The 16,237-nt window shown below is 44.6% G+C and overlaps 1 protein-coding gene across 3 annotated transcripts in view; it reads left to right on the plus strand.

The window, feature by feature from the left end:
• LOC115180230 (chemokine-like protein TAFA-5) overlaps positions 1 to 16,237 on the plus strand; it is a 165,663-nt gene that overhangs the window by 35,567 nt on the left and 113,859 nt on the right. The window contains exon 1 of one of the 3 annotated variants that reach the window (XM_029742154.1): positions 7,480 to 8,455. The exons of the other annotated variants lie outside the window; for them this stretch is intronic. Within the exon in view, the coding sequence (XP_029598014.1) occupies positions 8,365 to 8,455 (91 nt within the window). The 5' untranslated portion in view covers positions 7,480 to 8,364. Of the gene's footprint in view, positions 1 to 7,479; positions 8,456 to 16,237 lie in introns of those variants that run through there. 3 annotated transcript variants of the gene reach the window in all.

Raw genomic sequence — 16,237 nt, forward strand, 5'->3', positions numbered from 1 at the left:
GGTTCAGGTTTATTAACTTTTATTGATACAAAAAAAAATGGGCGTATGTGTCACGCCCTGACCTGAGAGACACGGTTTATTTCTCTATTTTGTTAGGTCAGGGTGTGGGGTGGGCATTCTATGGTTTATATTTCTATGTTTTGGCCAGGTATGGTTTCCAATCAGAGGCAGCTGCCTATCGTTGTCTCTGATTGGGAAACATACTTAGGCAGCCCTTTTCCCTCCTTGAGTTGTGGGATCTTATTTTTGCACTGCTTTGTAAAGCCTGCAAGACGTGACGGTCGTTTTCCATTGTTTTTTATTTTGTTTAAGTGTTCAGAGTTAAAATAAAAATCAAGATGAACACATACCATGCTGCACCTTGGTCTACTCCTTTTGACGATCGTTACAGTATGACTGGTTTATAAGCAGCTCTTATGCTGTATGTATGTATTAACACCATAGATTAATTACAGACATTTGCAACGATGTGATGTAAATTGTCAGGAGCATGTAAGTTTAGGAACCAACATGTGAGCAAACACAGACTCACTGAACCAACATATAAACGCATGTAAAGTGTTGGTCCCATGTTACATGAGCTGAGATAAAAGATCCCAGAAATTGTCCACATGCTTACATCCCTGTTAGTAAGCATTTCTCCTTTGCTAAAATAATCCATCCACCTGACAGGTGTGGCATATCAAGAAAATTATTAAACAGCATAATCATTACCCAGGTGAACCTTGTGCTAGGAACAATACTCTAAAATGTGCAGTTTTGTCACACAACACAATGCCACAGATGTCTCAAGTTTTAAGGGAGCGTGCAATTGGGATCCTGAGATTTGCATGTTCATTTCTCTACCATAAGCTGCCTTTGACGTCGTTTTAGAGAATTTGGCAGTACGTCTAACAGGCCTCAAAACCGCAGACCACATGTAACCATGCCAGCCCAGGACCTCCACATCCGGCTTCTTCACCTGCGGGTTCGTCTGAGACCAACCACCGGGGCAATCCTCCTGATTCCTGCTTACAAGCAAAAACTGGAGCAAGAAGCACCAGTGACTGTCAATAACAAAATGGTCAGATGACAAGCTACTGGACTGTTTTGCTAGCACAGACTGAAATATGTTCCTGGATTCTTATGATGACATTGAGGAGTACACCACATCAGTCACTGGCTTCATCAATAAGTGCATTGATGACATCATCCCCACAGTGACTGTACATACATACCCCAACCAGAAGCCATGGATTACAGGTAACATTACATTTACATTTTAGTCATTTAGCAGACATTCTTATCCAGAGCAACTTACAGTAGTGAATGCATACATTTTCATACATTGCAAACACCATGCTCTACCAACTGAGCCACACGGGACCACCTCATTCACACTTAGCTAAAGGGTAGAGCTGCTGCCTTCAAGGAGCGGGACTCTAACCCAGACGCTTATAAGAAATCCTGCTACGCCAACAGACGAACCATCAAACAGGCAAAGCGCCAATACAGGACTAAGATTGAATCGTACCACATTGGCTCTGACACTCGTCGGATGTGGCAGGGCTTGCAAACTATTACAGACTACAAAGGGAACCACAGCTGCGAGCTGACAAGTGACACGAGCCTACCAGACAAGCTAAATTACTTCCATGCTCGCTTCGAGGCAAGCAACACTGAGGCACGCATGAGAGCATCAGCTGTTCTGGGTGACTGTGATCACGCTCTCTGTAGCCGACGTGAGTATGACCTTTAAACTGGTCAACATTCACAAGGTTGCTGGGCCAGACAGATTACCAGGACGGGTACTCCGGGCATGTGCTGACCAACTGGTAGGTGTCTTCACTGACATTTTCAACATGTCCCTGATTGAGTCTGTAATACCAACATGTTTCAAGCAGACCACCATAATCCCTGTGCCCAAGAACACTAAGGTAACCTGCCTTAATGACTACCGACCCGTAGAACTCACGTCTGTACCATGGAGTGTTTTGAAAGGCTGGTCATGGCTCACAGCCTATGGGGAGGAGGTCAGAGACCTTGCCAGGTGGTGCCAGAGCACCGAGCACGCCCTCATTCTCATCAACAGGCTGAAGTGGAGCAGGTTGAGAGCTTCAAGTTCCTTGGTGTCAACATCACCAACAAACTAGAATGGTCCAAACACACCAAGACAGTCATGATGAGGGCACGACAAAGCCTATTCCCCCTCAGGAAACTAAAAAAATTTGACATGAGTCTTCAGATCCTCAAAAGGTTCTACAGCTGCAACATTGAGAGCATCCTGACTGGTTGAATCACTGCCTGGTACGGCAACTGCTCAGCTTCCGACCGAAGGCACTTCAGAGGGTAGTGCGAATGGCCCAGTACATCATTGGGGCTAAGCAGCCTGCCATCCAGGACCTCTATACCAGGTGGTGTCAGAGGAAGGCCATAAAAATTGTCAAAGACTCCATCCACCCCAGTCACAGACTGTTCTCTCTGCTACCGCATGGCAAGCAGTACCGGAGCGCCAAGTCTTGGACCAAAAGGCTTCTCAACAGCTTTTACCCCCAAGCCATAAGACTCCTGAACAGCTACTCAAATGGCTACCCGGAAATGGCTACCCGGAATATTCACCTTCTATGGCCACTGGCACGCTGGGGGAGTGTGCGCTTCACGGATGAATCCCGGTTTCAACTCTACTGGGCAGTTCTTCCATTGCCATCATACTCACCATTGAGCAGGTTTAGGATGTTCTGGATCGACATGTATGACAGTGTGTTCCAGTTCCCGCCAATATCCAGCAACTTATACAGCCATTGAAGAGGAGTGGGACAACATTCCACAGTCCAGAATCAACAGCCAGATCAACTCTATGCGAAGGAGATGTGTCGCGCTGCACGAGGCGAATGGTGGTCACACCAGATACTGACTGTTTTTCTGATCCACACCTCTACCTTTTTTTAAGGTATCTGTGACCAACAGATGCATATCTGTATTCCCAGTCATGTGAAATCGGTAGATTAGGGCCTAATTTATTTATTTCAATTTACTGATTTCTTACATGAACTGTAACTCAGAAAACACTTTGTAATTGTTGCATTTATATTTTTGTCCAGTGTAAATATACATGTACTAGATGTATCGTACCAATTAGGGAAAACATTGGAATATTTATGCAACATATTGAATAATGAATCAAGTTTTCCCCAAACTTGGAAGATTATTAAAGAATATCACAGAGAATCTATAAAAAGATAAAAGGAATTATTTTCAATGTAAACATACGGTACATGTCCTACACTAGCCTATAGGCTGACTGCCCAAGGTTTGCCTACAACCACTGTTTTAGATATGAAAGGGATCGGTATGGAACAATGTTACCCTTTCTTCGGAATATAGGCTATTTGCAAAGATCAAAATATTTAAAAAAAATGTTCTTTCCCATTCTAGTATAAAAAAAGAATGATATTTGTAAAACTGCCTGTAATAATACTTGGAAGGGAGATCAAACCCTGTTTGTATCTACAGTGCTATTGTTGTTCCTCAGGTCCAGGTTTCAGACTGTTGTGGCCATATGTGGTGGTCACTGTGAACATATTGCTCTCACTTTTCTTCTTAGTATTCTATTATTGTATTTCCCTTGTGGCTATGACAACACTAGGTAAACAAGCTTCCGTTTACCTTTGATGTTCGGGCAACATTGAATTCCAGCTATTTTATAAAGGGCTTTTAGTTGATGCTCCTTTTGTGTTGCTTGGCACAAGATATATACAATACAAAACATTAAGAACACCTTCCTAATATTGAGTTTTTTAATACTGAGTTGTTGTTTTTCTTGGCCTCAGAACAGCGTAAATTCGTTGGGGCATGGACTCTACCAGGTGTCGAAAGCGTTCCACAGGTATTATTCAGTGCATGTGACAAATACAAATTGATTTGATTTGAATGCTGGCCCATGTTGACTCCAATGTTTCCCACAGTTGTGCCAAATTGTCTGGATGTTCTTTGGGTGGTGGACCATTCTTGATACATGCTGGAAACTTTTGAGTGTGAAAACCCCAGCAGCGTTGCAGTTCTTGACACAAACTAGTGCCCCTGGCATCTACTGCCATACCCCGTTCAAAGGTACTTAAATCTTTTGTCTTGTCCATTCACTCTCTGAATGGCACACATACACAATCCATGTCTCAATTGTCTCAAGGCTTAAAAATCCTTCTTTAACCTGTCACCTCCCCTTCATCTACACTGATTGAAGTGGATTTAACAAGTGACATCAATAAGGTATCATAGCGTTCACCTGGATTCATCTGGTCAGTCTATGCCATAGAAAAGCATGTTTTGTATACTCGGTGTATGTGTGCCAATGTGGAGAAATAACAGCCCATTGTGAACAACTCATTGTAAAAACATGGCAAATTTATGGACAATCATTTTAAGAATAATATTTATATTTGTTACACTTGATGTTATCAGTTTCTATAGAAAGTTAATTATTGTAACAATACTGTTCAGGATGGAAATCTTTAAAATACCATTGAAGCAGCACATATTTAATTCACAGCATATTGTTGTAAATATGTCGTTTTTTTCAACCCTGTGCAATCAGGTTTGTGTAGTTAATGAGGTGTCTTCCTGGCTGTAAAACTTTGAGAAACTGATGAATATTCAAGAGAAAACAAACATAATCAGCCTCATAACACACCAACGTACGCCACTTAAGCTGCTGACGAATAGGATCAGAGCAGGTGAGAACTGAGAGGCTTAAACTGAGAGAGAGAGAGAGAGAGAGAGAGAGAGAGAGAAGGGTTGGTGGTTGCAGGTAAAATGAACTCCTCAGTGTATCTATTGGTTTTTCTCAGGTCTAATTAGGGAGCTGTCTTGCTTGAGCTCTGCTGCTGATATGATTATATTAAGAATCTTGGACTGCAGGCTATGCTGTATGTATTCTGAGACTTGACCAAGTATATACTGTAGGCTACTGTTGGGTGTCTATGCGGTTGGGGACGTGGGGGCAGGGGGGGGGTGTTCTAAGCTGACATGTGGAATTGTTTTAAGATGGTCACACTATGGATAATTTTGCTATTTTATTTTGAAATGTAGGACCCTTTTAGTTATATAAAATATATATACATATATACATACAAGTATATATACAAGTATATATATATACAATATATACAATATATATACAAGTAATATTTCCAACAATTGTTTACAGACAGATTATTTCACTTATAATTCACTGTATCACAATTCCAGTGGGTCAGAAGTTTACATACACTAAGTTGACTGTGCCTTTAAACAGCTTGGAAAATTCCAGAAAGTTATGTCATGGATTTAGAAGCTTCTGATACCTGTGGATGTATTTCAAGGCCTACCTTCAAACTCAGTGCCTCTTTGCTTGATTTCATGGGAAACTCAAAAAAAATCCGCCAAGACCTCAGAAAACTAATTGTAGACCTCCACAAGTCTGGTTCATCCTTGGGAGCAATTTCCAAATGACTGAAGGTACCACGTTCATCTGTACAAACAATAGTGCACAAGTATAAACACCATGGGACCACGCAGCCGCCATACCACTGAGGAAGAAGACGTGTTCTGTCTGCTAGAGATGAACGTACTTTGGTGCGAAAAGTGCAATCAATCCCAGAACAACGGCAAAGGATCTTGTGAAGATGCTGGAGGAAACAGGTACAAAAGTATCTATATCCACATTAAAATGAGTCCTATATATAGTCCTATATAGAAATACTGTACTTCAAAAGAGAAAGCCTATATTATGTGTGCTTGCGGCCACTGTTCAGCTCATGGATGTTTGACTTGTTGCCCCCAAGCACTTATGCAGGGTCAGTTAATTATCATTCCCTTAATAGGATTAGGTTTGGGGGTTATAGGGTAATCTGAACCTATAGTCTGTGGTTAAGGGCTATTTCTCAGCCAGGTCATTTATGATTGATGTCAAAATTGGACGTCTGTCCTGAGGACGTCAGAAAATGACTTCAAAACCAGCCACTAGGTGTAACAGTGAGCGCTATTACCATCAAGTAGGCTTGGGTTTTGCTATGGTGTTGTAATCCCATGACTCTGGATCAGAACTGTTTTTTTATTTTTGGTTTTAATCCTATCCCAAACCTTAACCCTTACCTTAACCATTCGGAATGTGTGCCTAAGCTTAACCCTTAACTTCGAAGTTTGATGTTTGGAGAAATGGAATGATAGAGAGCAGCGGTAGCAACAAAAACACATCGAAATTTGACCTTTGGAGCAACTTCGAAATTTGACGTTTGGAGAACGTGGATGAACATCAAATTCTGCTGTGAGACTGTGCAAGCTTGTTGCCATTTCAACCCTTGTCCTATAAATAACAAAGCTGAAGTGTTTTAGTGACCGGTAATGACAGGGTTCACCATATTTAATGTAAGCCATGTTGCCCCCAGCCCTCCACACACACACCCCACCCCCTTGGCAGACAAGTTGTGGACAGGTCTCCGTTAATTGCTGTCCCACTGATTGATAGATTACAGCCTGAGAATGGAAGAGGCTGGGAGGAGGGAGCTCTCTCCCCCCCTCTCCCCTCTCTCCCCTCTCTCTCTCTTTACAAAGGCAGCATCAAACATGGATGCCCTTGTTGTTAATACCTCCTTTACCCCCCACCCACACCATTAATTAGCAGTGAAATAGCTGCAGGAGCCAAGTTATTGACACTGCAACTGAAGTTTGTTTGGATGAAGTTCAACCCCAACAGTACGTACAGTATATCAGTGGTTTCACTTGTTTATACTGTCTATAGATTTTGGGGCGGCAAGTAGCCTAGTGGATAGAGCGTTGGGCCAGTATGCTGGATCAAATCCCGAGCTGACAAGATAAAAATCTGTCGTTCTGCACCTGAACAAGGCAGTTAACTCACTGTTCCCCAGTAGGCCGTAATTGTAAAAAATAATTTGTTCTTAACTGACTTGCCTAGCTAAATAATAACAGAACATGAGAATTGGCACAGACCCGTCAAGGGCTTTGGAAATGGGATGGACACTGTTTCGCAGGAGATATTGCATGTGATTGGCCTATATGCCCATATTCTTGTATTTAAAAATACTTTGGTTTGAAAGAATTTGTGCAAATATGTCTTTGAAATATGTCTATAGTCTACTAAAGGCACAAGCTGGGTGCTTGGCATCTTGCCTGTAGGCTACATTTGAAATAGAAAAATATAGAAAAAATGCATTGAAATTCAATTGGATATGCCCTAAGGTAATACAACTAAAGTTCTCCAAATGCAGAATAGGGACACTGTAATTAGGTAGTTAACGAGCAATGCAGTTTTTCATCTGCCAACCAGCCCCGTTCCTCCTCAATCCCCTCCACGCCTCTCCTCCTCTCACACTGGCTCTGTGAATTCGCCCGAGGAAACATATTGTGGGGGGAGTTGTTGTGACGTCACTCACCGGGAGAGCACAGAGCAGGGAGAGAGAAAGTCGCGTCTGTAGACTTTATATGCGGTTGCCTGACGAAGAGAACCGGAAAGCCCGAAGAACTAGCACTGAGATCAGGGATGGTGAGGCCGAAATATACTTTGTCATCATCATCACTAACTGACAAATGTATCGAAATCCCAAAGTAGATCAAGAAACTTAACGGAAGACGGTCTATTGCGCGTTTGTTTTAGTTTTGTTTTATCTGATAAAGGTCGGGAGGTATCGTCTCCAAATCTAAAGAGATGCGAGCATCTTTCATGATCTACATGTAGATCAACTAAGAGGAGAGGTATCCACAGATTGTGAGCTATCCCTGTGCGTAAAATGGCAAGCGTGCTATCTGGCTGAAACTAAACGGAAATATAGCCCTACTGCATAGCGACATGGTGGTGCTGACAGCTTCTGAGTCTATTCCTGCGCGGGAGTTGTGTGGAACATTTACTGGAGGAGAGTGGTGATCAGCGCACCGAATTACCGTATCCGCGCGCAGCAGTCAGAGAGAGGGAGCGAAGAGAAAGCTGCTTGCGAGCCTGCCGTGACCGAGTCACGGACGAGGGGGTGAAGTGGTAGTGGGAATGCCAGCACTTCAAACGATGGGGGTTTAACAGCCCCGCTTCATACTGAGGCACCCCACACTTAAATGTTGACCCAGCACTGAGTCCTTTTCCACGGGCGGGATCATCTATGTTTCCCCTTCACCTGACGGATTGACAAGTATTTGTATCCGTCCCAGCTATTTCCGAAGCGAACTAAAGGGGGATTTATTTTGTGTTTTCCACAAAACAGCCTATTTTCTCTTATTTTTTGGGGAAGTGGTGAGAAGCATTGCGCTGGAAGGGAGCAGAATAGAAGGCTGTGTGTGTCTCTGAAGACTTCTGACTTATCTCCTCGGGTGTTTGAATTAAGTCGTCGCCACTCACCAGCCAGGATGCAGCTTCTCAGAGTTGCCTGGGCTTTAGCGGGAGCGGCAATCTGTTGTTTTGTTATTCTTCTCATCCACTCACGCTTGCTCAAAGAAGGTAATTGTTTATGTAACTGATTTCAGACCATTATATAATGGTGTTGTCATATTACATAGCTCTGTTTTCATGTCGCCTGCCTGTACTGTAGCCCACTCACTGTCTTTCATAATATATTATATCGAGTCTCATAGCCCTACAAAAGAGCTTCGTGCAGAAGGCGTCTTTGGCTCTCATGCTTAATCAACTTTGCCATGGCGTAAACCTGCTGGATTTGACCCCAGGCCCCCAAAAAATACAATTGATTCGATAATATGAATATCTATCTATTTGATGAATGTGAACAATTCTATGGTCTGATTGTCACCAGCAATGCTTTCATATTGGTTAATGTCAACAAGTTATAGACCTATCCAATTGATCCAATTATATTTATTATATATATTTTTTGTAATTTACCCACAAAAAATAACAGAAGATAAATACATTGATACTGTATATAACGTTACTATATGGGTGGTAGTATCCCGTTTCAATAGATAGTGTGATTTATAGTTGAGTTCTTCAATAGATGGCACTATAGTCTAGCTTTAAGGTAAGGCTGAGGACAAACCCTTATGTCCTCGTATTATCCGCTGTTATTCTTGTTGTCATGCATCGTGCCATGGCCACTGGATACAATCCAACCTTGCTAAACGTTCATTCACCTTATGGTGAAGCTCTTGCTACAAATCTTAGTGTTGCCCTCTGCTGTATTGCTATTTAGTTTTTATTTTGGCCTGCGTTATTAATGTAATTTCTAAATGTAAAATTGAAACTTTTTTTTACTGCTTTCAAGACAATTAATTGGTTTTCAATTGGACACATTTTCCAATTGTTTTATTGATTTGAGTTTTAATGACCTCTGGCAGAATTTTTTATTTTTTTACAGCCACCACCATTCAAGCTGTCACAATTTGTTGCAGCTTGAAATACTGTAGATAGCCTATATGATTGTATTTAGTCATAACTCATTAAATGCATCCTCAAAGTAGGAAACCAATGTGATTGCAGTGTATTCAGACATACTTAAGGTGGTATAAAAGGCCTCTGGTAATGTGGCTTACCAATGTGAAATCCAGTGGTTTTTGGGTTAAAGCTTTGAATAGACATTCTATGCACAAACTGCCATGCCTTTTCTCTCATGTCTGGCGTGAGGCTAGGGGCACTGTTTGTGTGTGGGTGTGTGGCAGGCAGCAGGGTCATTAGGTCACGACTCGGCCAGGCTCCTCTCCTCACTGTCAGTAGAAAGGCAGGTCAACTGGTGGCAAATGGTCTCTGTGCCACATGGTGGAAAGAGAAATTCATGCGTTCCAAGTGCGAAAGACCTTTCCTGTTAGTCTTGTGCCTACAGGGCTAAAAGGGCTGTCAGGGCTTTGAGATCTGACTACAGCCCAATAATCAACATCCACCCGACTGAACTCCATGTGGCATGTGATAGGCCAGGGCCATGGTATTCTTCCGGAATGGGAATGTGTTAGGCAGCCTATCATAGGCCGTGGTATTCTTCCGGAATGGCAATGAATGCACAAATGCAAAGTATCTTATCCTTCCTGGTCAATGAGTTTGTGATCGTGACCAAGGCTATATTTGTCCACGTTCAATAGCATTTTGTTGATATCATTATATTCCTTTCCACAGCACAAAATGAACAAATTGGTTAGCAAACATGTATTTTATGTCTTGTAGTCTTTGGTTATTTTGATCATGTTGTTTTCTTTATTATATCAGAGGTTTGGAATTGTAAGTCTATTTGTGGGAGGTATTTATTTTATTGAAATCTATGCAAGGAAGCAGGAAGAGGCATACAAAGGAAGCTGGGACCATGTTCCCTTTGTGCTGTTAGAATAGCCAAGGTCAAAATGCACGGTAGGCTACAGAATAAAATACACGCTGCTGATATAATGAATTCATAAGAACTGCATTAATGACAGTCTATTGGGGCCAGAATAATAAAAAGGCAGCTATAGTAAGTAGTGCAATATGATTTTGCTAGTAGCACAATCCTTTGTAATGTTCTCTGTCTAAATGAAATATTTCCACATCTGTTTGCATTGAATGTTACCCAACCCTAAAATGTATTTTTTTTGCAAATTAAATAAATGGGTGCTATTATTTAGCTTCCCCAGCATGATAGATGCCTAACATATACAGGCAGGCAGGACTCTATATACACTGCATTTGGAAAGTATTCAGACCCCTTCCCATTTTCCCCATTTTGTTACATTACAGCCTTATTCTAAAAGTGATTTACCATCTCTGCAGTACTCCACCAATCAGGCCTTTACGCTAGAGTGGCCAGACGGAAGCCACTCCTCAGTAAAAGGCACATGACAGCCCACTTGGAGTTTGCCAAAAGGCACCTAAAGGACTCTCAGACCACAAGAAACAAGATTCTCTGGTCTGATGAAAGCAAGATAGAACTCTTTGTCCTGAATGCCAAATGTCACATCTCTAAGAAACCTGACGCCATCCCTAAGGTGAAGCATGGTGGTGGCAGCATCATGCTGTTGGGATGGTTTTCAGTGGTAGTGACTGGGAGACTAGCCAGGATCAAGGGAAAGATGAATGGAACAAAGTACACAGATATCCTTGATGAAAACCTGCTCCAGAGTGCTCAGGACCTCAGACTGTGGCGAAGGTTCACCTTCCAACAGGACAACGGCCCTAAGCACACAGCCAAGACAACGCAGGAGTGGCTTAAGGACAAGTCTCTGAATGTCCTTGAGTGGCCCAGCCAGAGCTCTGACTTGAACCAGATTTCAACCCGATCGAACATGTCACGTCCTGACCAGTAAAAGGGGTTATTTGTCATTATTGTTGGTCAGGGCGTAGCAGGCGGGTGTTTGTTTTATGTGTTTGGGTATTGGGTTTAGGTTCTAGTTTTCCTATTTCTATGTGAGTTTTGGCAATGACCTCCAATTAGAAGCAGCTGGTTGTTGTTGTCTCTAATTGGAGGCCATATTTAGTTGTGTTTGTTTTCACTTGTGTTTGTGGGTGGTTGTTTCTAGTATAGTCTGTGCACCTTACTGGACAGTTTTTGTTGTTTGTTTATTTTGATTAAGTGTTTTCTTTAATAAAATAAGAAGATGAGCACTTTACCCGCTGCGCCTTGGTCCAATCCTTACGACGCCTATGACAGAACCACCCACCAAAAAAGGACCAAGCAGCAGAAGAAGGAGCAGCAGGAGAGCTATTTGGAGTCATGGACATGGGAGGAGATCCTCGATGGTAATGGTCCATGGAGTCAGGCTGGGGAGTCCCTAGCGCCCGAAGGAGGAGATGGAGGAAGCAAAGAGGGAACGACGGAGGTATGAGGCATTATACCCTCCATTTCAGGAGGTGAGGAGGCAGCCCCACAACATTTTTTGGGGGGCATACGGGGAGTTGGGCTAAGTCAGGGGGGAGCCCTGACCTAACTTCCCGGGCGTACAGGAGAGAGCCGTGGAGCAAAAAGGAGCCAGTCAAGGAATCAAGCGAGGAGCTTGACGCGAGATTCCGGAGAGAGGTACTGGCGGAAAGGGCACAAAGGAACACCTGTGCTTACTATGGGGAGCGACGGATCAAGCAAGCACCATGTTATGTGGAGATACGCACGGTATCGCCAGTGCGCAGCTACAGCCCGGTGCGCTTGGTGAAAGCTCCTCACAGGTGTCATGCTAGAGGCAGCATCGAGCCAGGACCGGTGATGCAAGTTGCAAGCATCAGACCGCCGGTGAGGGTTCATGGCCCAGTGTATCCTGTTCCTGTTCCTCGTACTCTTCCTCCAGTGCATCAGCCCAGTACAGTACATCCTGTTTCTGCTCTCCGCACTAGCCTTGAGGTGCGTGTTACTAGTCTGGCGCCTCCAAAGCCAGCCCCACGCATCAGGTCTCCAGTGCGTCTGCCCAGTCCGGTACATCCTGTTCCTGCTCCTCGCACTAGCCCTGTGGTGTGTGTTACTGTACTGGCGCCTCCAAAGCCAGCCCCACGCATCAGGCCTCCAGTGCGCCTGCCCAGCCCAGTACGTCCTGTTCCTGCTCCTCGCACTAGTCCTGTGGTGCCGGTTACTAGTCTGGCGCCTCCTAAGCCAGCCCCACGCATCAGGCCTCCAGTGCGCAGTCCCCGTCCAGAGCTTCCGGCGACAGTTCCCCGTCCAGAGCTTCCGGCGACAGTTCCCCATCCAGAGCTTCCGGCGACAGTTCCCCATCCAGAGCTTCCGGCGACAGTTCCCCATCCAGTGCTTCCGGCGACGTCCTACAGTCCGGAACCGACAGAGACGTCCTACAGTCCGGAACCGACAGAGACGTCCTACAGTCCGGAACTGGCAGAGACATCCTACAGTCCGGAACCGACAGAGACGGCCTACAGTCCGGAACCGACAGAGACGGCCTACAGTCCGGAACCGACAGAGACGGCCTACAGTCCGGAACCGTCAGAGACGGCCTACAGTCCGGAGCCTGCAGTGACGCTCCTCAGCTCTGAGCCTGCAGCGACGCTCCTCAGCCCTGAGCCTGCAGCGACGCTCCTCAGCCTTAAGCCTCCAGCGACGCCTCTCAGCCCGGAGCCTCCAGCGACGCCTCTCAGCCCGGAGCCTCCAGCGACGCCTCTCAGCCCGGAGCCTCCAGCGACGCCTCTCAGCCCGGAGCCTCCAGTGACGCCTCTCAGCCCGGAGTCTCCAGCGACGCCCCTCAGCGATGCCTCTCAGCCCAGAGCCTCCAGCGACGCCTCTCAGCCCGGAGTCTCCAGCGACGCCTCTCAGCCCAGAGCCTCCAGCGACGCCTCTCAGCCCGGAGTCTCCAGCGACGCCTCTCAGCCCAGAGCCTCCAGCGACGCCTCTCAGCCCGGAGTCTCCAGCGACGCCTCTCAGCCCGGAGTCTCCAGCGACGCCTCTCAGCCCGGAGTCTCCAGCGACGCCCCTCAGCCAGGAGCCTTCAGCGACGCTCTTCAGCCCGGAGTCTCCAGCGATGCCGCGCAGCCCAGAGTTTTCTGAACGGGAGCTGCGCCCAGAGCCAGAGCCACCTCCGTAGTGGGAGGATTGGGAAGGGGGGGGTGTAGCACAGGGACCGTCATTGACGGTGGCCACCCTCCCTTCCCTCCCTTTAAGTTTGGGGTTGTTTTGTGGGGTTTTTGATTAAGGTGCATTCCGGGTCTGCACTTTTGGGGGGGGGGTACTGTCACGTCCTGACCAGTAAAAGGGATTATTTGTCATTATAGTTGGTCAGGGCGTGGCGGGGGGGTGTTTGTTTTGTGTGTTTGGGTATTTTGGGTTTAGGTTCTACTTTTCCTATTTCTATGTTTAAATCTAGCTTTTCTATTTCTATGTGAGTTTTGGCACTGACCTCCAATTAGAGGCAGCTGGTTGTTGTTGTCTCTAATTGGAGGCCATATTTAGTTGTGTTTGTTTTCACTTGTGTTTGTGGGTGGTTGTTTCTAGTATAGTCTGTGCACCTTACTGGACTGTTTTTGTCGACTGTTTATTTTGATTAAGTGTTTTCTTTAATAAAATAAGAAGATGAGCACTTTACCCGCTGCGCCTTGGTCCAATCCTTACGACACCTATGACAGAACATCTCTGGAGAGACCTGAAAATAGCTGTGCAGCGACGCCATACTTTGTCATTATGGAGTATTTGTGTAGATTTCTGAGGGAAAAAACTATTAAATCAATTTTATAATAAGGCTGTAACGTAACAAAATGTGGAAAAAGTAAAGGGGTCTGAATACTTTATGACTTCATTGTAGTCAGAGGACATGAGGAATCATATATCTCATTATATATTTTGGCAGTACCCTGACATTTCAATGTAAATGCAAGGAAACAATTGTCACCCCTTCTGCAAGTTTTCAGATAGCAGCAGGGTGTCAGGAAAGGGTATCCTAGGTAGGCATGCATCATTGCGTTGCTGAAATTTTGAACAGGCAGGAGAGAGGTTGCATCTTGCATAATATGACACAGCATCTACTTTTTTATTTACCCCTTATTTTACCAGGTAAATTGATAGAGAACACATTTTCATTTTCAGCAACAACCAGGGGAATAGTTAGAGGGGAGAGCAGGGGGGATGAATGAGAGCCAGTTGGAAGCTGGGGATGATTAGGTGGATATGATGGTATGATTGCCAGATTGGGAATTTAGCCAGGACACCAGGGTTAACACCCCTGCTCTTATGACCACAGAGAGTCAGAACACCAGTTTAATGTCCCATCTGAAAGACAGCACCCTACACAGGGCAATGTCCCCAATCACTGCCCTGGGGCATTGGGATATTGTTTTAGACCAGAGGAAAGAGTGCCTCCTACTGGCCCTCCAACACCACTTCCAGCAGCATCTGGTCCTATCAGGACTTCCACCACCCAGGGACCGACCAGGATCAACCCTGCTTAGCTTCAGAGGCATGCTAGCAGTGGGATGCAGGGTGGTATGCTGCTGGCCTCATGAGTTGAGGGATGAGGATGTGGAGATGGAGATGGAGGATTTAGAATGCCACATTATTATAATCCTATGCAGTGGCTCACCTATGACAATGACTAGATAATCCTTAATTTAACCCATAAAGTCCCTGACTCTGTACACTGTTTATATGGAGCATTTTGGACTGATTTTACATGTCTGTCATTTAGCTCATTTGACCGACAAGTTAACTTAAGTGGTGCTTCAGCTAGTAAATCAATACATACATTTTACCAAGACATTTGTTACAGACCACCAATACAACTCAGAAATGAAGAGGAAGCCTAGAGTTACATTGGGAGTTCAATAATAAGACACCTTACCCTCCCCTATATTGCCTTCCTCCCAACTGTCACATCTCTCAGTGCCAGACCAGTTGATTTAATTGATCTCTCACAGTTTGACATGTGGTGGTATGGAATGGTGTCAGAGAGAACAATGACATAGGGATTGACAGGATAGAGACTGTGGGGATAGGGATGAGGTGAGAAGGGGGGCAAGAACAGTTTGACATAATAGTTGACAAACATTTTGACATGCAGCATTATAGTGTCTATGTGAAAGAAGTGTGATCCTCTGGTGTGTTTGTTTGTCTTTGTGATACCCAGATTGCATAATTATGGTGAAAGTGCTGGTAAACATTATAGTGTAATTACCGTGGCATAGTTGTGTGATTTACATGTACAGCATGTACAGATGGCAAGCGCATTCATCAATGTTGCTCTTCCTCACAAAGATGCTTAAACTTGCAGAAAGAAAAGGATGGATTTGGTTGTTTTGCTCTTGAGCACTGCATCCCTTCAGGCTGAAGTGACAAAGATAATACAGTGGGGTGCGAAAGAATTCACTTTGTTTTTACTTACAACCTGCAATTAAATTAGATTTTTGGGGGGTTTGTATCATCTGATTTACACAACATGCCTACCACTTTGAAGTTTCAAAATATTTTTTATTGTGAAACAAACAAGAAATAAGACAAAAAAAACAGAACTTGAACGTGCATAACTATTCACCCCCGCAAAGTCAATACTTTGTAGAGCCACCTTTTGCAGCAATTACAGCTGCAAGTCTCTTGGGGTATGTCTCTATAAGCTTGGCACATCCAGTCCCTGGGATTGTTGCCCATTCTTCAAGGCAAAACTGCTCCAGCTCCTTCAAGTTGGATAGGTTCTGCTGGTGTACAGCAATCTTTAAGTAATACCACAGATTCTCAATTAGATTGAGGTATGGGCTTTGACTAGGTCATTCCAAGACATTTAAATGTTTCCCCTTAAACCACTTGAGTGTTGCTTTAGCAGTATGCTTAGGGTCATTGCCCTGCTGGAAGGTGAACCTTCGTCCCAGTCTCAAATCTCTGGAAGACAGAAACAG

The sequence above is a fragment of the Salmo trutta genome, chromosome 40 (assembly GCF_901001165.1).
Source record: "Salmo trutta chromosome 40, fSalTru1.1, whole genome shotgun sequence".
Lineage (NCBI taxonomy): Eukaryota > Metazoa > Chordata > Actinopteri > Salmoniformes > Salmonidae > Salmo > Salmo trutta.